This window comes from Rhamphochromis sp. 'chilingali', assembly GCF_963969265.1.
Source record: "Rhamphochromis sp. 'chilingali' genome assembly, chromosome: 1".
NCBI classification, from domain to species: Eukaryota; Metazoa; Chordata; class Actinopteri; order Cichliformes; family Cichlidae; genus Rhamphochromis; species Rhamphochromis sp. 'chilingali'.
In genome coordinates this window covers 30,537,579-30,559,838 of record NC_137929.1, presented here as the reverse complement: position 1 = coordinate 30,559,838, position 22,260 = coordinate 30,537,579, and the positions used below count along the sequence as shown (strand labels likewise).

The 22,260-nt window shown below is 40.2% G+C and overlaps 2 protein-coding genes across 4 annotated transcripts in view; one reads left to right on the top strand and one right to left on the bottom strand.

Moving 5' to 3' along the window:
- The window catches only part of LOC308400958 (zeta-sarcoglycan-like), a 58,549-nt gene extending 48,126 nt beyond the window's left edge, over positions 1-10,423 (bottom strand). For both annotated transcript variants that reach the window (XR_013972455.1, XM_080889023.1), the window contains exon 1: positions 10,063-10,423. Coding sequence is in view for 1 of the 2 variants with exons in the window: in XM_080889023.1 (XP_080745149.1) it covers positions 10,063-10,101 (39 nt within the window). In the remaining variant the exon portion in view is untranslated. The remainder of the gene's footprint in view (positions 1-10,062) is intronic.
- On the top strand, positions 1,332-17,253 carry dctn6 (dynactin subunit 6). Of its 2 annotated transcripts, none has more exons than XM_080889159.1 (7): positions 1,332-1,422; positions 13,515-13,579; positions 13,686-13,791; positions 13,940-14,028; positions 15,897-15,944; positions 16,458-16,600; positions 16,709-17,253. In XM_080889159.1, exons 1-7 carry the CDS (start codon positions 1,391-1,393, stop codon positions 16,805-16,807), a joined length of 582 nt encoding a protein of 193 aa, XP_080745285.1. In that variant the 5' UTR covers positions 1,332-1,390; the 3' UTR covers positions 16,808-17,253. The 2 variants fall into 2 exon arrangements, with proteins under 2 accessions (XP_080745285.1, XP_080745284.1); XM_080889158.1 differs by lacking the exon at positions 1,332-1,422 and adding an exon at positions 13,005-13,280.
- The last annotated feature ends 5,007 nt before the right edge of the window (positions 17,254-22,260 follow it).

The window sequence follows — 22,260 nt, the reverse complement described above, 5'->3', positions numbered from 1 at the left end:
TATATATATATATATATATATATATATATATATATATATGGTTGCAGACGTCTTACTTATAGAGGGAGTCTTATAGAGGGAGGGAACAATATCTGTTTTAACAGTCAGGCCAGAGTCGCAGTCTGTGAAGGTATTGTGTTGTTGCAACAAATCAATATCTCTTACAAGGGTGAGCGGTTGATGAATTTTAGTCATTATAAAAGCAGAGACACTGAAGGTGTTTTTGTACAACTGTGCAGCATTGCATCATCAGGCAGTGTGTGGAGTGGTGGTAAAAGGTTGGTGCTAGAAATAGACACAACCTTCGGGCTGCGGATGAGTTCATGGAAACGCCTGCATTTTTCTTTCTTTTTTCAGATTCTTTACTCCACAACTCCAACTCGTGACTTCATTGAAGAATGTGATATTCAAAAGACCAAGGGGACAAAACATGAATTAATCTTATAGCTTTCCTGCACTGAGGGGCAACCTATCACATCATGTATACACTATAACTATTCTGTAATATTTTATATATACACACACACGTAAATGGGACCTCTACTGCTCATTCCTTGCTCCATATTTTTATTCTTGAACTCTACTAGAGAGTTTTCATGACTCACACTTATCCTTCTTTATCTTATACCAGGCCTTCGTGCAGCTCCCCAGTTTATCCTCTGTGTGTAAAAAGTGTTTTTTTTCCCTTCCCTTCTCCCCTCCCCTTCATGCCAACTTTCTTCCCACTGGATGCCCCTTTTAAAGAGAAGGTTTCATCAGCAGCAGGTGGGTGGGGCTTTTGTGCTCACAGCCAGAGCTGTGAGCATGACCGTATTCGGAATATCTTTTATCACTGACATCATGCAGAGCCAAGAATAGGAAAAAATGGTCAGTGTGAGCATTTAAGAGAGGACTGTGAACATAGGTTTTATACTACATGGCAAATATGGCCATTTATTTCAGTGGATTGAGGTATTTGATGTTATGGGAATGAAGGAGGTGCTTGGTGGCATATCAAATGACATTACCAGAATACATGTTTCTAATGCTAGCAAAATATTCCTGCCTAAACCACAACAAATACTCAGTCAGCACAAACTGCAGGCCCACCTGTAAGCCAAGGGACGGGGCACAGCGGGGCATTTAAACAGCGTGCAGAGAGAGAAAGAACAGATAATAAACTGGTAGTTAAATCCAAAATTAAGTCCACAACAGTTCGCCTGTCTCAACTGCTTCACTCAACACTTAATAGCCTAACTGCACTTGTGTGAGTGACTCAGTCTGACTCTCAATGTTTGCTGTGGGAGGCAAGTCTCTTCCTAGTGAGTACGAGAAGTTTCAGTGAGAGGAGGGAGTGAATGCTGTTAGGAGCAGTCACCTTCTTCTACTGGAGTGTGTCAATAAGCTGAGGATGCACTGGTTACTGAAAGATGCAATAAACTGGTGAGTAACCATCGCCTGTTTACAATATTAATCAGTTTTTGTTTACAACACTTAACAACACTATTTTTAACTATGATAGTTGACACTGGTAAGTCACAAACCCACAGACAGTCCCAAACCTAGGTCACCAATGCAATTCATCCACGTGATGCTAATCAGCCAGTCATGTCACTTCATTGAAAATGTCTGTGTGCGCAGGTGCGTAAACAGAAAAGTCTGTGACGAGATGAGATGCAGACGTGCCAAGAAGTAAGTGAGGGAAACAGAAAGAGAGAAAAGAGCTGCTGTCAGTGTTTCCTGAGCTTGGTTACATGTGAAATGTTGTTAATGAAAAAGAATGAAAGGGGAAACTCAAACTACTTTCTTTTGTTAATTTAAGGACTTGAGAAAACTTTCTCAAAAGCCCTTTTGAAATGTAAAAGAAGAAGTTTTATTTTTTTATTTGATAGCCCTCTAGCCCATATTGAGAATAAATATTATTGAAATACTGAATTGAATCTGCCGCCGCTTTGGTTTATTGCAGCCAGAAGTTAACATGGTTTCATTCATAAATTGGCATTTTCGCTCATGGAAAATGCAGCGTTTTCAAAACGCTCTCGAAATGCATACATTTGAAAACGGTGCTTTCACGTCGCAGTGTGGACAGCGAAAACTGAGACTTTCTAAAATGATGATGCAGTCATGTGACCAATTAAACTAAGATAGCGGAGGGCATTATACAGCAGCTGTTTTGTTTGCTCTCAATTTTGACAGCCCTATTAAAGATTAATATCAGTCTGTACATGCTCCACATAGCTTTTCTTCAAATTCTTTAATTCTCACTCGCTTTTGCAACTTTGTACTTTTGTGTTACTCGCAGCAACAACTCCACCTCATTGTTAGTCCATTTATTTATTTATTTATTTTTGATTTTTTGATTTATTGATTAGCATTCAAATTCAAATCTCAGTGAAAACAGTGAAAAAAAAACAAAACAGTGAAAACAGAACAAAAATCTACCATAAAGAAAGAAAGCATGAGACAAGGCTAATCAAAAGGTATTGGCTGAAGCATTTGCTTATTACGCCAACCCTTTTCACAAAATATCTTTTTGTATGCAGCTCCTGTACACAGGGCTTGAAGAAAATAATAAAACAAAGCAAAAACCAAACAAACAAACAAAAAAAAAAACCAAAGAAAAAAAAACTTTCCACCTTAGATAAGTAACTACATCAAAGCAAAAGAATCAAGAGGTTGTTGTTGTTTTTTCTCCTTTTTGCTCTTTTCATTCTTGATTTATATATTTTTCTAATACTCTATTTTTAAACATGTTTTTAAACAAGGAAAATGAACTACACCTTTTTAAATCACTGTCATAACTATTCCACAGGTTAACTCCTCTAACAGAAACACATCTCTGCTTTATATTTGTCCTTCTCTTGTTTTTTTTAAAGAAATCTGTTCCCCTTAAGTCATATTGACTTTCTCTGACTTTGAACAGCTTCTGAGTACTGGGGCAAAGCAAGTTATTTTGTGCTTTATACATTATCTGTGCCATTTTATATTCAACTAAATCATAAAATTTCAGGGTATTCAGATTAATAAACAAAATGTTAGTTGGTTCTATATAGTTTGATTGGTTTATAATTCTTATAGCTCTTTTTTGTAACTTGAAAATATGAAGAGTGTTCGTTTTATATGCATTACCCCATATCTCCAGACAGTAAGTCATATATGGAAGCAACAGAGTACAATAGAGTGTGTATAATGATTTTTTGTTCAGGACATGCTTTGTTTTATAGAGAATAGCAATGGTTTTTGACATTTTTGTTTTCACGTGGTTTATATGAGACTTCCAACTCAGCTTATCATCAATTATCACTCCATGAAATTTATTTTCGTACACTCTTTCAATTTCAATTCCATTAACCCTTATTTTAGATACATTTTTCATTTGTCTAGTGCCAAAAATAATCAATTTTGTTTTCTTTATATTTAATGATAACTTATTTACATCAAACCAGTTTTTTAATATATTTAACTCCTTTTCCGCTGTAGTCAGAAGCTGTTCTAAGTTTTTACCTGAGCAGTACAGAGTGGTATCATCAGCAAACAATACACATTTTAACAGTTTGGAAACACTACATATGTCATTTATATATAATATAAATAATTTAGGGCCCAGCACAGAGCCCTGAGGAACGCCACAAGTTACCTTCAACTGCTTAGATTTTACATTATTGAATTCGACATATTGATATCTGTCATCCAGGTAACTTTTCATCCACTTGTATGCTATCCCTCTTATGCCATATCTCTCTAGTTTATTCATTAATATAGAATGATCAATTGTATCAAACGCCTTTTTTAAGTCTATAAAAACACCAACAGTATATTTAAAAAACTCGGTGCTTTTGCTCAACATTTTGCCGCGACGTTTCAAAGAGCCGGAAAGTAAATAAACGGCAGACAGAAATGCGTTTCGCGCATGCGCAGTACTAGAACGTAAGCATTTTCGGCCATTTCAATGTGGACGCACAACTCTGGCTGAAAACGCTAGGGGGACGTGGAGCGTTTTCCGACAAAAACGCCGTTTTTTCAAATCTATTCGGGCTAGTGTGGACGTAACCTTTGCCAAGCCAATTCTGGTCCCCGGGCCTTATGTTTGACACGCCTGACCAAGAGAAATTGCAATTTCTGCCACTTCCATGTTGGCACCATTATTTTGCTCTGGAAAAAAAAACAACCTTTAGAGCAGTTTGAAGTCATACTTCAGACTGAGCCCAGCATCCACCATTGTCACCCTATGTAGTACAATAAACCCCCTTTTCTATGTTGACAGCTCATTCAATAATTAAAATAGCCATTAACTGCTGTGATGGATCCTTTTAAAAAAAAAAAAAAAAAGCCATTCAAACATAGGACAGCTAAGCCTTGAAGAAAATACTAATACCTGCAAATAGCAGCATACCTCGCTGCAAACACGGCATCTAAAAGAAGACTCCCACAAGCTTTCTGCTGTTAAACAACCTAATCCACTCTTCAAGTGATTGTTTCCATGGATGGATAGTTTGGGTCACATCTGCTGGTGCTGGCAGATGTCTCACAAATGGATGTTGCGACTTAGCAGCAAATACAAATGACCCATATCGCTGGCCTAGAAATGTCAGTGATTCCAATTTAACCAGCAATACAGCTGAGGGACAAGAACACTATGAGAGGTGCTTACACAGAGGCATATAATCAACTCTCTGTGTAGTCATGCAAGTCATTTTCACAGCCACAATTTTTCACAACACTGGAAGATGTTTACACAAAACTGACCTGAGCTACTGAACCCTCAAAATTATCATGAGATCTTTACACAACTGGTATCCAAGAGGACCTATCAACATTAATAACTCCAAGAAAAAAAAAAAAACTATTTCCAACCAATCTTTTAGCCTACAGCCATGGCCCTGCTGGACACTTTTAGTCTATTTTCAATCCACTGTTGCTAGGGGAAACTTCAGCACTTGTAATTTCTATGGCAACCCACTGTTCCCAATGCTAGCAGATCCTGTGATTTCTTTGCAAGGGTTTTTAATGCATATATTACCCTGGTCCACTCTTGCCTCCTAAAGCTTGGTTATTCATAGAGCTAATGGAGGAGTGCATAGTGGCTGGCACTTTGTCAATTTGTCATTTCAGCATGCTGGTCACAGCTGACGCTCACAAACACGCACGCCTGGACCGATGAAGATGTCCAATTGCATCAAAGTGTAAGAAACAACAGTGACTTTTAAGAAGAAAACACTGATAACAAATAGAACTGCTCTAATTCTCAGTTTTTTAATGATGGGCCCAGAATATCACAAGTTGTGCAATTAGAAAGAAGGTAAAAGTAGAGCCGAAACGGGGCATTTAAGCCCCTCATTGACATTTGGTGATTTAGAAATCTATTTTAATATATTTTTTCTTTCGGACAAAGCAAATCTCTGACATTTGTTAGGTGCAGTTATTTATGAGTCCTTAGTAAGAGAAAACTATAAACTTTAATGTTTTATTGTACCAACAAGTTGTGGATTACTCGTTTACTCACAACTCCACTCGGATGTTGTGTTTGTGTTGTTTCAAACACGTGTTGACAACAGAGAAATTGCAGAGTGACCTCTAGTGGAAAAAGCAGGCAACATCAACACTGATACCATTGTTGAAGGGTGTTTCCTCCATCTCTTCTTTACTTTTCTAAACTTTAATTTATGAGCTGTTATAGAAACTGATACCGATACATCTAGCTAATAGCTAATATCAGTTGATACATAGGTTGGGTTTAAGCAAAAACTACTGAAGATTTAAGTCTACATTTTAGGCAAACCCAGATATCTTAATGGCCATTCAAGTGCATTTGGCAATTCATCAAAGTATTTTCTTTCTACATCTAGTTTATATGCCTGCTTCTACATCCACTTCAAAGCCTCTTGATTCTGTGTTGGAATTACGACTTGTTTAAAAGTCTGTACTACAAAGGCCACCTGTTTACCTGCTGACACTATTCACTGGCAACCATAAGACAGGATAATCACCAGAAACCCCACGATGCAATATTACTCAGATTTTTAGTACTGCAACGACATATATTGTGATTTATAACAATTTTCCACTCTAAATTATGTGCTTAAACTTAATCTTTGCCAATATATGCTGTATCCACTGAGATAAAGTTGTTGATTTTTTAATTATTAATTGTATTTTTTTTTTTTTTTACTGAAAAATTAGATCAAAAATACAATTCCTGTTATCACGTATATCAGTCTGTGATTGACTGGGGGTCAAGCTGGCAATTACATGCAGCCTTTTTCTAATAACACAACAATTAACTGTGATAAAGCACCAAACATCACATATACGTAAACTCACAATTAACTATGACATTTGCCCTCATCAGCCTTCCTGTTCTACAGGAATATAACCAGAGTACAAGCAGCTGGCAACGAGCTGAGTCCCCTCAGGTTGTGCTCATCGACAAAGACTCTTTCAGACTGATGGCAATCTGTTTGTAAATTAGACAACAGTTATTTGCAACCCTTTGACAATCTGAGAGTGACTGCAGTCAGTCCAAGTCAGACTGTGACTGCCTGCAGACAAGCTGTCTCCTATCAGGCGACCTGTGCCATCACCCTGTCATCAAAAGCGGTCACAATTGAAATTCAATACAATCACCAGGCAGACACTGGTTCTTGTTTTTAGATGTAGATGAACGATGATGCCTTCCTATTTTTACTGGTGCAACTCCTCCATCAGCTTTGTCTGAATTAGGCAGCTTTGTCAAACTAAGTGTACCCAGTGTTGGACGGATTTTCGGTTGAGCCAATTTAATGTAATTTTGCTCAGCTAACATTATAACAGGATGGTGGTGCATGGGATGATCCCTCTAGTTCGTATTATTCCCAGAGGATTTTAATTTATTTAATAAATATTTTAAATTTGGTCACCCTGTATCGACACATAATCACCATGCAACATGTCACAACACTATATGCTGTATCGATCCCCCACGCGCAACAACTACTCTTGTACGTGTGTAAATTTGTGATGAAGCATGTGTCGTTATAATATGTTGCACAGAGGTCATTCTTAAAAAAGAGATCACACGAATTTAAATAAAGGATTTATTATTATTATTATTGTTAATAATAATAATAATAATAATAATAATAATAATAATAATAATAATGACCTTTTAAATTTTGCACAGGTCACAAGAACTGCTTTAAAGTAAAAATAATCTGACCATTGTTGAGTATTCATGTAGTTTAACCAAAATGAGACTCGAAGCTTTAGAGTCTTCTGAAAATAAACAATTAAGCTTTACACCACTGACAACAACCATACGTTTGTGTTCACAATTGCAGGTCTGAGAATGATTTTAATCTGACGGCTAAAATCTGTAGGTACCGATTTGTATTTGTATGTAATTTAACAGAGCTATCAGTGCTGAAATCATCGAAATATGTTCTACAGCACTCAAGACAAATGTCAACGAATTATCGTGAACAGGTGGGTCTGAAATCCTCTCAGATGGTTTACCATCTACAACCTGTTTTACATGTAGGTTCTATTCATAGGAAGTAAACGCCTACACAGAAACTAGCTTCTCTGAGGTACAAAAGGCCAAAAAGCTGCTATCTCTGTAGATGACACAGTGTGCTGGAAACATCCGCGTGGATTTGTTGCACAACCAAAGTTATCCTTGCACATGCCTCTTCATCAATCCCATTTAAGTTTGTGCTGAGATCTGAATCTGTCACTTTACTTTTCGCCTCGAGGGTGGGACTAGGTCCTGCTTTCACTACAGACCTTAAAGCTGGATCCAAAGCCAGCAATTACCCAGCAGTCCCTTCCCACTGCTGGCGTGCCTCATCTTCAGCAATTAGCACAGAGGGTGATACTCTACACGCTGCTTTGATCAAATGCACGACATGCTGCAGAGGCAGCAAAATACAGCTGAGAAGCCCCTAATGAAAGAAAATGAGACGTTATTAATGCTTGATAATGTTAATCAGCAAATCGGCGAGCGCTCTCTCGCTCAGCGGTGCCACTGGAGTCCCACAGGGCTGCCTCAGCTGGAGGTAAGAAAACATTTGAGACGCACTAATGACTGGAAAGCTCGTACGCGTCCATCCCGCGTGCGAGCGCTGCACAATCGCTGAGGCAGCAGCACGGAAAATAGATGGACACGATCTAGCTCCAAGTCTGACACACAGTATTAAAGCACCTATTTATTTCAGTTCTTTGGGCTTTTATTTTGACAGAAAGTTCAATCAAAAGGGTCGCACAGTTGAGCCTGAATACACGACTGTAAGCGGGAAAGCCAATTACGCTCCTCAAAGCCAAGCTCGCCGCATCGACGTTACTCTCTCACATTTTGTTGATGTGACAATCAAGCACTTGGGTGCGAGGGGTGGGTAGGGTGGTGCTGCTGTCAATAGTCATTCCACTTGTACGCGAAATCCAATTTTTGCGGCTCCTTCATCTCTGCAGGAGATACAATAGTTTGTCAGTGGGTTCATCTTCTGCGGTTTGGTTGCCCTTTCTAGGCAAATCGATGGACGGGCGCGCGCTTCCTTAAAAAGTCAAAGCAACAAGGTAACTCTACTGTAAGTACGAGACCAGCGGGGATCAAAGATCTCCAATAAGCCCAGCGCAACAAAAGGTCGCAGCTGTTCAGTCGGAGCACTCACAGGCACCAAGAGTGGGCATCACATCACAGGCTGTTTGAAGATGCCATTTGGGTGGGGGGCTGGGGGCGAGTTTCCTTTCTGCTTTTGAAGACACTTCCCTCAAATGGCAAATTGCCTGCACTTATACAGAGCCTTTGAGAGGTAGATGGGTTCTTACAGAGTGTTTTCACAATGTGTTTTCCTTGCGCACACAAACGGCAGCTGCCTCGGGGAGCAATTTGGGCCTTACTCAAGGACGCTGTGGCAACATGGGCAGGCCGGCCGTGGCTCACCTATCATGTGGCCGACGATACCTTCTGACCCTCGCATCGTTAATTACAGTCGAGAGCTGGTGTGAAGTCTCTTCAGCAGCTCTGGGGAGGTTGGAACGTGGTAGTGATGGTGTGCGAGACAGTCGACAAACTGCTGATGTAAACAGGCACACACTTCTCCACAGTAAACTAGCTTTCCCTGCTAATCCCTGGCAAATCCTTCGAGAGCCAACGGGGCCATTTTGGACAGCACCCCGTAGTCATAATTTGCATTCATCAGAGGAACGCACTGGGGGCAGGGGTAGGGTGAAGTGCCAGACTGAGCGCAGCGTTATCAACAGAAATACTGTCACAAAGCACCCCGAACAAAGCCTCTGTTTTAATTAGATAACACAGTGTCAATTCAGAGGATTCAACGGAGCACAGCCTTCGCAGGAAACGGGGAGGAAATGGTGAAAGGAAAAGTTGCAGGACGGACTCTGAGCGGGGCAGGAGGGGTTTCTCGACTGATAAGAGTCACCCAGCCACCGGGTGATGGGCTTCAGAGTAGCTTCTTTTTTTTTTTCTTTGGAGGGGGGGGGCTGCAGAACTGACAAGCTGCACATACTGTACCCAGAGGTTACTGCCTCCACTGCTAGGCTGGAATAATAATGAGAAAGCATAGCAGCAGAATATTCATAGGCTGTCACATTACAGTGATTCTTGAAGAGCAGGATGCATACAATATGAGGTGTAGTGCAAAGGAAGAGGGGGATGAGGAGGAGCAGGGGGAGATGTGTGAAGGAGTCCATGCAGACAGGCTTCTTGAAGTGCCTGAGCGCTGGTCAGTTGTTATTAATCACACTACTGCCTGTAGAGAGAAGCAGACACTTTCCATTCATCTTTAATTAGCTGGGAGTTGTTTTCTTTAACAGGAACACTTGAAGCCGGAGGGCGCACCTGTTGCAGAGAGGACTCTGCGCGAGTTTGAGCTGCTGCATTTAAAACGAACAACATCATCCACGTTGATAAAAATGTCACAGGCATCCACAGGTGTCCTCCTGCCGGCCAGAACACGCCTGAAACCCCTTTAATGCTGCCAAACTGGACATGCGCCTTAAGCTATGGTTAATGCCACCTGTGCACGTGCGCGGTTCCAATTAAAACGAAGACTAAAAAAGGTGTTTTTTCCACTGTGACGGGCTTACCTTCAGAGTCTCTATGTCCAGAGTAGCCGACTGCTCCATTTTCCAGTGGCATTTATCACACTTCACATATTTCCACAAAGTTGAGGCGAACGCGTGAAATTCAGCTCCCCCGCCGCGCCGCTAGACCCACTTCTTCACTCTCATTAGAGAAAGAACAAGAGAGAAATGAAGGGTCATAAAAAAATATACCTGCTGTTTCAGGAAGGCTGTTTTTTTTTAATGTATATATTAACGTTACACTGAAGTTGTGTTTAAGCTGTATTGTGTACGGAAGCCGGTGTTCAAACGAGCTGCGGTCTAATTAATGTACTCCGACTTGCGCGCTCCCCCTTCGCAGCTCGCTTTGACACGCTTCGCTCTCCTTTAAAACTCAACAGCCGACAAGTATGACGGAATAACCAGCTGGACTTCCGCTGCTTAACTTCAAAATAAAAGTCGGAAAATGATGTCGCTTATTCAGCGCCGCTCAAGAAGGGAAACCCACAGTAGTCAACATGCTGTTTGTTGTTACAAGAGTTTTTATTTGCTTTAAATTAATCTGTATACAGAAGTGACCACCTTCTTCTTCATCTTCTTTAGTTGCTCCATTTAGCAGTCCCCATCATTCCTAGCATCCTCCTCTATCACACTAACCGTCTGCATGTCCTCCTTTACTACATACATGAGCCTCCTCTGAGGTCCTCCTCTTTTCCTCCCCACTGAAAGCTCCTTCTCCTACGTCCTTTGTTGGGTGGTCCTGGTTCTAGTTCAGGAGACAGAGCAGGTCATCTTGGAAGGTTGGTGGTTTGATCCCTGGCATGTCAGAGTATCCTCGGAAAAGACACTGAACCCCAAGTTTCTCTCTGATGCATTCATCAAAATGTGGGTGTGTTCAACTTAGTCACCTCAATGTGTGGTAAAGAGCCTAAAAAATATAGAGAGAAACCCCAGCAGCCACAGGCAACATTGGGAAGGAAAAACTCCCTTTTAAGAGGAAGAAACCTCTGGCTGAAAGTATCTGCTTTACAACAATACACCAGCACTTAAAGTATAAAGGTCAGTCTTTCAAGGATGTCAATGTTCACATTTTGGACTGAGAAGACATGTGTCTTGAAAAAGGGGTAAAGGAGGCTATTTATGTCCACTGTAAAGGACCATCATCAAAAGGAGATCATGGCTTATGACGAAAGCTGTCAGCCACCCACAATGCCATCTTGAAATCCCTTCAACCCCCACTCACACTTTGCCTCAGATGACCTCATTAGGTCGCATAATAGTATAGGCAGTGTTGGGAAGGTTACTTTTAAAATGTATTCCATTACAGAATACAGATTACATGCCCCAAAATGTATTCTGTAACGTATTCCGTTACGTTACTCAATGACAGTAACGTATTCTGAATACTTTGGATTACTTAATATATTATCATGCTTTTTACAACAACGTGAATGTACTATTGCTGTGTGATTTATTAATATTACTGAAGGTCCGCGACTCCGAACTGTAGTAGAGGGACCTCTGACTAATACGGCGGGGTCCCTGTCGGCTCGTAGCCGAAAAATAGCTTTACTTTGTTGTGTGGGTCAACTTTTCTTGCGAGAGACAGAGAGAGGCGTTGAAAGACTGCTCCAACGTAACTTATTGTTTTCGGAGGAAAACACGAACACGGTGTACAGTCGAGTCTTAATAGCTTACTTACAACTGGGCTCGTCAGGCACTCTTCTTGGCTGAAGTGGTTATTATTATATTTAGATGCTTCCAGCTCCCGTTTTTCCTCGATGACAACTCGTACCTTTCCACTCCCCTTTTTCTCCCTCCTCGCGCTCACAGACCCATAACGTGTATGGCAGTCCATTCTCCCTGCAACACGGACTACACTGCCCATGATGCTACATTCTTTACGGTGTGTTCACACCGAACGCGAACAGCGAACACCGAAGCTATGCTTGTAGCATTCTGTCTGTTAGCTTAGCACAACAACAACGAAAAGGCGCTCTCTCACCCAGGAAACACACAGTCGCAGAGAGAGAGAGAGCGTCGCCCTGTAACCATGGCAACCGTAACGCTGCCGCCTGGAACAACAGAACACAGCTGTCAAACAAAACCCAAACAGTCCTGACCCGCGACAATATGAAACAGGAAAGTACTGCAGTGTAATCCATTTATTTCAACAAAGTAACTGTATTCTGAATACCACCTTTTTAAACGGTAACTGTAACGGAATACAGTTACTCATATTTTGTATTTTAAATACGTAACGGCGGTACATGTATTCCGTTACTCCCCAACACTGAGTATAGGGCACAATGATGACCCAAGCCTTTTTAATTACATTCATTGGACGACTCACACGATTAAGAGTGGGTCCACAGACTTCAAGACCACCTCCAAAGGGCACAACACCCACAAGGGGTTAAATACATGACATTTCCTAACAAATCAATTTTTTGAACTGAAGAAGCCCGAAGAGACCTAACAAGACGAGTCAAGTTCTCATAATAATAATAATAATAATAGCAATGATAATAATAATAGGGGGACATAACAAACATCAGATGCACTTTGTAATGACTAGAAAATTGAACTGAGCTTGTTTTAAACATGGCAAAGTAGATCGTTTTAATCTGAAAATAACACATTGTTCAATTTCCGGTTTATTCCTAGTGAACTCCGGTTGACTTTACAAAATATAAATCCCACTTAACGGACAATCCAAAGGCAGAAATTGGATTATTCTGAAAAAGCCTACGCTCTCCGGGAGAAATCAGTAGACACAAAAATGTGAGAGTATTTGACACTAAATGAACAAGCAGGTCAGCACAGAGTTTCCTCTCTGTTAGTTAAAGGCATCAATGTCACTGGCTCACTGTACAGCTCCATCAGCTCCCAAAAGTTGGTGATTGTTGCACCCTGCAGGAGGCACACCGACAGTGCAGCAAAAAGGAGGCGATCTTTATGTCAGCGTGAGTGTGTAAAAACACAAACAAACTTCTGGTGCTCATTAAACTGGGCTTGAAATCACAGATAATTTAGACTGTGCGTCGCTTAAGTTGCAATCTGCACTTCGTGCACCTCGTTTTTAGCGTTGGAGTCCCAGCAGAGGGGGGAAACGATGTTCCAGCCAGACAGATGCAATCAACCCAAGAGCTCCCCAGTTGAAGGATAAATAATCGACCGTGGATCAATTCATTCTTCATCACGAAGATGTCCGACGCTAAGCAACTAATGGCACAGAAAAGGTAGACCCCCCTGCTTTCCAACCTGCACTGCACCGTGCGTGGCGTATTTTGAAGCAATGACAGATGTCAGGAAATTAAAATGTTCAATCATATTCTCCATGTATTGCACTGGCTGACACTGTACAGCCAGGCGATGATCTATATGTGCTGCTTATTCTCGCTGTCGTGTAGTCCTCGTTTATTTGAATGATGATCTCGGTATATCTGTGTGTGTCTGTGCGTGTTTTCCTGCAGTGCTAAAATCGCCGCTGGAGCCGTTGTGTGTGTTGAAAGCGAAATAAGAGGAGATGTGACTATCGGTGAGTCTTTTATATTATTACTACCTTCAAAATAAAAAGAAAGAATAAAGAAATCTACAGCTGCTGCTTTAAGCTCCATGTAAATCCAGTTCTTCTTCATTCACAGGCGCTAGAACAGTGGTCCACCCAAAAGCGCGGATCATAGCAGAAGCAGGGCCTATAATCATCGGAGAGGGGAATCTAATAGAGGAGCAGGCGCTTATCATTAACAGGTAACCCATAGGTGATGTGTGACTTTTATTTATTTATTTATTTATTTATTTATTTATTTATTCGCTTTTATTTTTATTTTTTTAAATTTATTTTTTCCTGAGTGATCATTTTCATGCACGCTTACATCCCTTTAATGTCTCTTAATAGTTATCCAGAGAATATAATGCCAGACTCGGAGGGAGTCGAGCCAAAGGCCATGACAATCGGGACTAACAATGTGTTTGAAGTTGGATGTGGTATCCTTTGCTGTAACAATAGCCATTATTTATGTAGGCCCACGGATGCCAAAAATAATTAAATAAATACGTAATGAATCATTTAATTAAATGTGTGGTTAATTAATTAAAATGGAAATTAATAATTAATTAAATACATGAATCATTAATCATATATCAATTAATATAATACATTTAATTAATTATTTGTGTTTGTTTCCAATTTAATGATTTAATGACACATTTAATGATGTATTTGTTTGATTCATTTTGGCACTCGTGGCCCTCTATAATTATTAGCCTATTAAATAAATATATACAATCCTGATTTTTGTATTATTATTATTTTTTTAAATTATCGTTTAAATTTTGTTGTTGTTGCTTTATAAGTTAAATGCTTTTTCTCATTTGGGAATATTGTTGTCCATATAGAGTTTGTCCACCAGAGAGCACTAACAGGCTTTGACTTGCTCATCACATACTATATACATACAGTACAGTGCAATTCCTTAATGCTCATTTCTATCTACTCCACACTCCTATTATATTCTAAAAAGTAACTGTTCTAGTAACTATTCTAAAAGTAACTGTGCTGCCTCTAAATTCATCCACTCAACCCAGCTGTTTTCAAACATGTGGTGCAGGCCTCCTTGTGAGAGACTCATTTGATTTGGAGGACATGATTTGAATGTGACATGAACTGTTTTATGAAGGGTTAGTTAAGAAATAGGAGGCCAGTTTTTTTTTCTTTCTTTTTTTGGCACAGCGTGTGAAAACGGTTTTGCTTCCGGTAATTTAAAAACATGTAGGTTACCATGCCAATAAGCAGTTTTAATCAATTTCTCTTTGTTTATTTTTTATGAATTTTTAACTCGAATATGTCAAACTGTGGCAATTCTTTGAAAGACGGTGATTTAGTAGAAAAATACTCAGTCATAGCAGCACATTCGTAAATGATTAAATCTCTGATTAAAAACTCCACCAGGTTTACAGGAAACCAATGATCACAACTCACACAGCGTCATCGCCTCAGGCTAAAGACGGAAAAGTTACCAGCAGTGCCAAAGGGAGCAATTTTTGTTGGCTGACTGGCCGAGTCGCACCCCTGTGCTGAGCAGGGATTTTCCTCTCACGCCCTAGAGGTTTAGGACAAAGTAGTGCCATGTTTAATTGCAGTTTATGCCCCACAAACTGTTAAATAAACAACTTTCTTTTTGACATAGTTTTGAGAATGTTTGAAGACAGTGAAGTTAAGATAACAAACATTTCAAATATGGGAAAGTCTGATTATTCATCACTGTGTCATCGCTTCTTTGTAATTGTGCTCAGCTGGGATCCTTGGTATGCATTTTTGGCTAGTTTTTAACATACTGCATCACATCACATTCAAACTTATCTTGGATCTTTGTTATTTTATTGTTTATTGTAAAAAAACAAAACAAAACAAAAAACCTAAAAAAAAATCAAACTTTTGGCTTCCGAAGCGGACATTGTGGAAAAATTTTAAGAACCATCATATTAAGACAACTTCCTTGTGATTGGCTGTCCCTATCAAACAGAAGGATTGAATGGCTGGTGGGTGGAGCTTCTGTGGTCACAGCTAGAGCTGTGTGCCTGAGATGACTATTTTTGAGCTATCCATTCGCTATGACATTGTACAGAGTAGAAAACGAGTTCAGTGGTCACAGGGATTACTTGTACATACGCTGACTTTAGTATTTAGTATTTGTCCATGTTTACTCACAACTGTAACAATATATATGACAGAAAATAAGGGAAAGCACGTATGAAAACAGCAATATAAGTCAGTATGCAATATCTTTTGATTACATATCAGTTGTTTCATTCCCCTGATGTACTGGTTGAAGTCCTTGACAAGTCTGACACAGTCTCTCAAGCTTTGAAAATTGGAGACAACAATGTGATTGAGTCCAAGGGTAAGTACTGCATTAACATTAGAAAAAACTTGAGTCTTGACCCCGCCCTGAGTTCTTGATATTTTGCTTCCAAGGATCCAGACTTTCTTACAATGTTTTAAAGTGCTCTTGAGCAATAATTCTCCAGGCTTTCTGAAGGTCTTTTAAAATTTCTCTTTGGATACTGGCTGCCTTTTCACCCATTTCCAGTCCAGTCCTTGTACCTAACCATTTTCGTTTGTCTTTTAAAGCCACTCACTACCAACCTATAAATCATTCAAGCAGAAAGTCACTTTGCTCAGAGATGAACTTTGTATTTGACAGTGTCACAACACATAATGGAAAACCTAGCAAAGATTGCAACAACGCATCATTAGGTACTATGTTACTAGCAGCCTGTCACAAAGACACATTGTTTGTTCACGTCTTTACTTAAATCTACAAAAACCACTAAAACTCACATGTAAATATGGTTTTACAGTGAGCCCAGTTTTCATATTTTTGACAGTGTGTTTTTGTAATGTTCATTCCCAGCTGATCTCGGGAGAAACGTGATCCTGACCAGCGGCTGCATCGTCGGCGCGTGCTGTCAAATCAACACGTGCGAGGTCGTGCCGGAGAACACAGTCGTCTACGGATCAAACTGCGTCAGGCGTGTGCAGAGTGAAAAGCCACAGGTCAGTGCTTCACGCTGATGCTTGTCTGCGATCCTCCAGGTTCTGCTGGCTTGTAGGCACATTTGTAATAACCTGGGATGATTTTTAATTTATTTTTTAATCACATAGCCTCAGACTCTGCAGCTGGACTTCCTCATGAAGATCCTGCCCAACTACCACCACCTGAAGAAAACGGTGAAAGGAAACGGCACGCCTGTAAGAAACTAATGAGAATCCAGAGGACTGAAACCTCCTGCAGTCCCAAGCACCTCCACACACAGACACCTTACACTCATGCACTTCACTTGAATTCATGTGTACTTATCTTACACTTCAGCATTTCGCTGTCTGATTCTGATTCTCCATGCCCGTCTTCACGGATCCAACGAAAACAACCACGTGCACTTTCGCTTTTTAGATCAATATTGTGACTATTTATGATCTACTTTGGACCTGAAATCTCAAATTTATCATGTCTGTTTATGCTAATATGTCTCATCTATGTTTATAAATGTTCCAATAAAATGGCATAAATAATGCAGTAAAGATTCAAATAGGTTTCCTTTCAAGCTCAGTTTTTTTAATAATATTATTCGACCACTAGGAGGAACTGTTGAGCAGCTCTTGGCTACGAAGCCTTTGTTTCATCAGGTGATGCAAAATATCCAATTAAAGCAGCGTTCTTAAATAACACGACTAAAAATATCTTTTTTGTGTGTGTTCTAGAAATAATACTCACACGATCGAGTTTGTGTGTGGTTAAATATAATCCTTTCAAATGAAGCGTGATTTGGCTGTGACTCGTTTATGATTTAATAAATGCGATCACTGAGCAAAAGTGAGGCCTTGAAAAGATAAGGATGGGTGTGGCAGCCCCCTTTCTTGGATATGTTGGTGTTGCCAGTCATGTGTCCTCCCACCAGGGGTTACCAAATTGGTGCTGTGGGTGGGTAGAGTGGGAATTCCACACAGAGCGGGTGTGGTTCAATTTCTGCTGCAGAATGGGTCTGATTAATGCCTGGCTGCCCTCCCCTCATCGTGTCTAAGCCCCCTTTTAGAGTTGCTGAGCCCATCTGTAGCACAGACACAGATTTGAATGTGTGTGTGTGTTTGGTGGACAGTCAGTAGAGCATCACCGCCTGAATCACCTGACATAAAAAGTTCAGAAGTCACAGTTTACAGTTGCTTCCTTTAGCTGTAAAACAAGCTCAAGGCCACTGCTCATGCTCTTCGGAGTCTAAAGGGCTGGTGTCGTGCTCAGTGCATGCTACAGCGGCTCCCTGCAGGAGGCCCACAGCTGGTGTCGCACACTGCCAATACTCATTTGAACATGTCACGGTGGAGTCCCACGAGGAGTGCACGTCAACCAGGGGGCTAATTACTTCAACAACGGAGTGCAGCCGGGGCCACGTCTAGGCTCTTTTCTGTTCTCACTTCTTCAGCTTTCTTTTTTTTTTTTTCCACTACCCTCATTTTTATTTTGGGGTGTTGCTGAAGCGGTCAGTTTACTTTAATGTGACAAGGAAGACAGATGCTGCGCACAGTTGCACGGATGTGGAGAGTGACAAACACCTCATGGGGGGCTGGTGTGGCCTTTAATCTGCAGTGGGTTCTTTACGCAGGCAAAATGGCCATGGTGATAGCAGCTCATAGCAGGAATGTGAGGGGAAGTTCAAATATTGTGCTATATTTGGAAGCAGTTATTTATACCCCTCCCTTACTGTACAGTTCTGAAACTGAATTATCCAGCTTCCACTTATTTGTTAAAGTGGGCTGCTCTAGATTGCAGTGGTATTCACTTTTTTCTTTTTTTAAATCTCAAGTCTTTATTTGGCTTTAGCTACAATATGCAGCATTCTTTGAACACTCCATAATGTCTTATCTTAAACAAAGAGAAGTATGAGATCTTAGATGGGAAAACAGTGCTGGATACTGAGCAGGCTGCTGGAAAACAATGTGAGCCAGCACCGTTTGGAAACATGTAACTATTGGTATGAAAAAAAGGGTGAGAGAATGTGTTTTCTTGCTCTTTAATGAGCTATTATGGTGCTTTCAGCAGCACTTGCAGTCAGAGTCAGAGAGTCTTGGTCTAATCCACTGTAGTCCGTCATGTTCAAACAGGCCACCAGTTGCTTTTGGAGGACATAAAAGCTTTCTGACAGCTGACCTTTGCATCCAGGTCCGGTCCACCTTCGAAAAGTGAAATGTGACCTATAGGCCGCAGTGATTTCCATTGCAGTCCCACAGAAATAATTAATTTCATCACAAGGGGACCCACAACCTCTGGATGTCATGCCTTTTTTGCCGTGTTAGCTGCCTGGCTCTGTGGCTTACAGCGTCACTCGGTTAGTGCAGCACTTTTGGTCAAATCTGAATTACTGTGGCTGCGCGGTTTCAGTACATACAGCACTTTATTTTATGACTAAACACCAAGTGACACCCTTGTTGAAAAGTGTGGAGTGGTATGCCACTCCTGGTTCAGTGGCATATGTCACATTCCCTGCTGCTCTCGGGTGGTATGTTGCTGGTATTCATTGAGCCACTTTCCAGTGGCAGGTGTTGCTTGATGCTGGTTAACCATTATTGACTGTCACTTCAGTATGCGCACCTAATGCCAAGAGACTTTTTTGCTTGGCAAACATTTTGACTTTACAGCAGGGAAAGCACTGGTGGAATGATAAATGGATCACTTCCATTCAGTGTACCAGCAAGCCATTACAACCACACAGCTTGCTAGCTTACACCTACACTTTTACTTGGGAGACATTTAGATCCAAGTAATGCAGTAAACATAAAGATATTTACAGACAATGCAGCATGTGCTTGAAAGCATGTTTTTCTAAATGTGTGATTGTAAAATTATTTTATATGATTGGCACTGCAGAAAATAGCTTTAATTAAAGCTCTCATAAGCTAGCAGGCCAACTAAGCTAACATGGCCAAAGTTAGCTTAGTTTTAGTAGTATATGTGGGATGAAAGTAGTGGTAGGTCATGGTAGTAGTAGTGGTAACCAATGTTCCCTCTAATTTTTCATGTGTCTGAGCGAACACACAAACTCCCTGAGCGGTCCCTTGGACCACTGTGAGCAACAGCAGACGTGTGCACTGTGGTCACGCCAGCATCAAATTCATCCAAGTTACCTGGTTTATTAAAATAATCCAATTACAGCATTTACATTTATGTTAGACTACTTTTAATTAACTGCTTTAGCCCACATACAATGAAAATTTAAAAAAAAAATTGTTCATGACCTGTGTGGCATGTTAACACTATTGTAAGTAAACAATAACTTGAACTCCAATTTTGAAAACACAACTTTCTTTCTTTCTTTCTTTCTTTCTTTCTTTCTTTCTTTCTTTCTTTATATATATATATATATATATATATATAAAGCTCTGACTTGTATTATGAGTCTGTGGTCTGGGAGAGAGTCCTGTAACTCTGTGTCTGCAAAATACAGTATATAATGACCAATGTTGGGCAATTTAATTATATAGTTACTTCTTCAAAAAAGTATCCAAGTTATGCAAACAACAAAGTTTTTTGCAGCTGTTTACCTAAAAATGCAGCCAAGGCATTTTTAAAATAAACATTTCAAACTATTTACAGAACAATCAGCTCTTCTGCATCAAATTTTCTGCCACACAAATTATTTGTGCCACTCCAAAAAATACTTTCTGTCCACTATGAGATGAAGGAGAACAACAGCCTGATACCTGCAGGCCTGACAACAGGATGTATTGCTCCTGTAACACCTGTAACATTCAGTTGTCGCCTCATTGTTCTGACACACAACAAAACTATTGACTACACTACACACTAAGTACACAAGATTTGCACTAAACATCTCAAATCTCTCACATCTCAAAACACCGCTGTCATAGCCTGTCGACGTTGATTAGCTGCGTATATACGAATGTGAATCATTGGCTGGACTATCGGATATGGTGGCATCGTTCTAATCCCATACGGCAGCAGCCAGTCAGAGACTAACACTGCAAAACAGAATTGTTAAAGTATTCATTTTAATTTCAATTCAGATTAGATTTTTTCTTTTTTGTGCGCAACGCAGATTTTCTGTGCGCAGAGACCGTGCCTGCGTAATTGCGCACACGCGCAGCTTAGAGGGAACATTGGTGGTACCTCATTATAGACATGCCAAGTTAAAGAAATAATGTTAACCTTGTTCTATGTAATGTACCACTGGAGTATACTTACCTGCGTCAGTCTGCATACTTAATTGCTTACTGGCTAACTTACCCATGCTAGCTGAGAGGCTACACATAGGATTTTTCAACCAATGTAAACGTGCTTACATGCAGTCCTCTGAAATCCCAATAGCATGCTCCATGTGGGTGCATCAGTCCAATGCTGATTGGTTGACAAGTAGACCAAAGCAGGGAAGGGAATGTGTCAATGAAGTTTACCAGAAATGGCAAAAGTGTGAAAACAACATCAAACATCAGAAAACAGAAGTACGAAAAGAACAGACAGTGGCTGTGATGGACACTTGTGAAAAATTATCAGTATGTTACGTCTTCGGAAACATGAGAACAGTTTGGAATTAATCTAGACATGTACATTTATTTTACTTTCTCATCATGAATCACTTTGGAAAACACTATCTAATATGATTAAGCTTGTGGTTAAAGTTAGGGATAAATTTAGGGTTAGTGCTGGAATACAAAAACTATGAGACGCCTCGGGATGTGACAAATTGTCGGTATGTTACACACTGGGAATGAGAACCGACTCTCACACCCTGATGCGAAACTGGAACCGATGAGTCACGTATTTGGACCTTTGCACTTTGTTTGTGCTGTTGGAGCATTTTTGGATATTTAATGATGTCGTCTGATTAATATTAAGGCTTACTGTGTAATACAGACTATCCAAAAAAATACTGCTTCAGTGTTGATAAGTGCAATTTTATTATTTTATTTTTTTATATTATTCTAATTAGAAGGTTTATTTAAAACCTACAACCTCAATCTTGATGAATAAAGCTTGCTAGACCCCAGACCTTGTGAGATGGATGAGCGAGTGGTGCAGATTTCCAGGTTATTAATTAAGTTTCCTGGGTTTTGTTTTCTGTTTTTTACAAATAGGTCAACACTTCAAGAGGATTCAGAACTGAATCATGAAGTCCCAGGTTAAACCCTCTGATTGCAGGCCAAGAAAAGTGATGCTTCTTGGTCTGGAAGCACTCAGTCATAGCATGTTTACCAGCTTGGGCGAGGTCTTTTACTCTGCCCACCAATGGTGACAGTTCTTGAGATTAAGATGACAGGACCTTTTGAGGTGAATGTCGCACTAAATGCTTCCATTTGCCACAGAATATTTGTCTGTTTCTCCATCTCCCTCCTTCTCTCATCCATTGCCCTTGCCTCTCCTGAGCACCGGCCTGTTCGCATGGTAATGTTACCATTTACATAAATGAATTCTACATTTTTCCATTTTATATGTGCATATATGGCACTGAAATAAGGACTTAATGGACAAAAGACAAGAATGCGTGAAATAAATAAATGAAGCTCAGCATCCTCAACGCAGATGTTCCCCTGTATAAATTTAAATATTGTACTCAAAATACAGTTTTTAAGAACATGTTTTTTCTGCACTGCAAATCAATATTTCATTAAAAAAATATATCATCACGATAGCTTAAAATGGTGACTTC

Bases quoted from the DNA above. Each gene is read 5' to 3' on its own strand.
- dctn6 (XM_080889158.1), top strand. From the start codon at position 13,246: ATGTCCGACGCTAAGCAACTAATGGCACAGAAAAG. The intron at 13,580-13,685 runs GTGAGTCTTTTA...CTTCATTCACAG, and splicing joins AAGAGGAGATGTGACTATCG to GCGCTAGAACAGTGGTCCAC. The intron at 16,601-16,708 runs GTCAGTGCTTCA...TTAATCACATAG, and splicing joins TGCAGAGTGAAAAGCCACAG to CCTCAGACTCTGCAGCTGGA.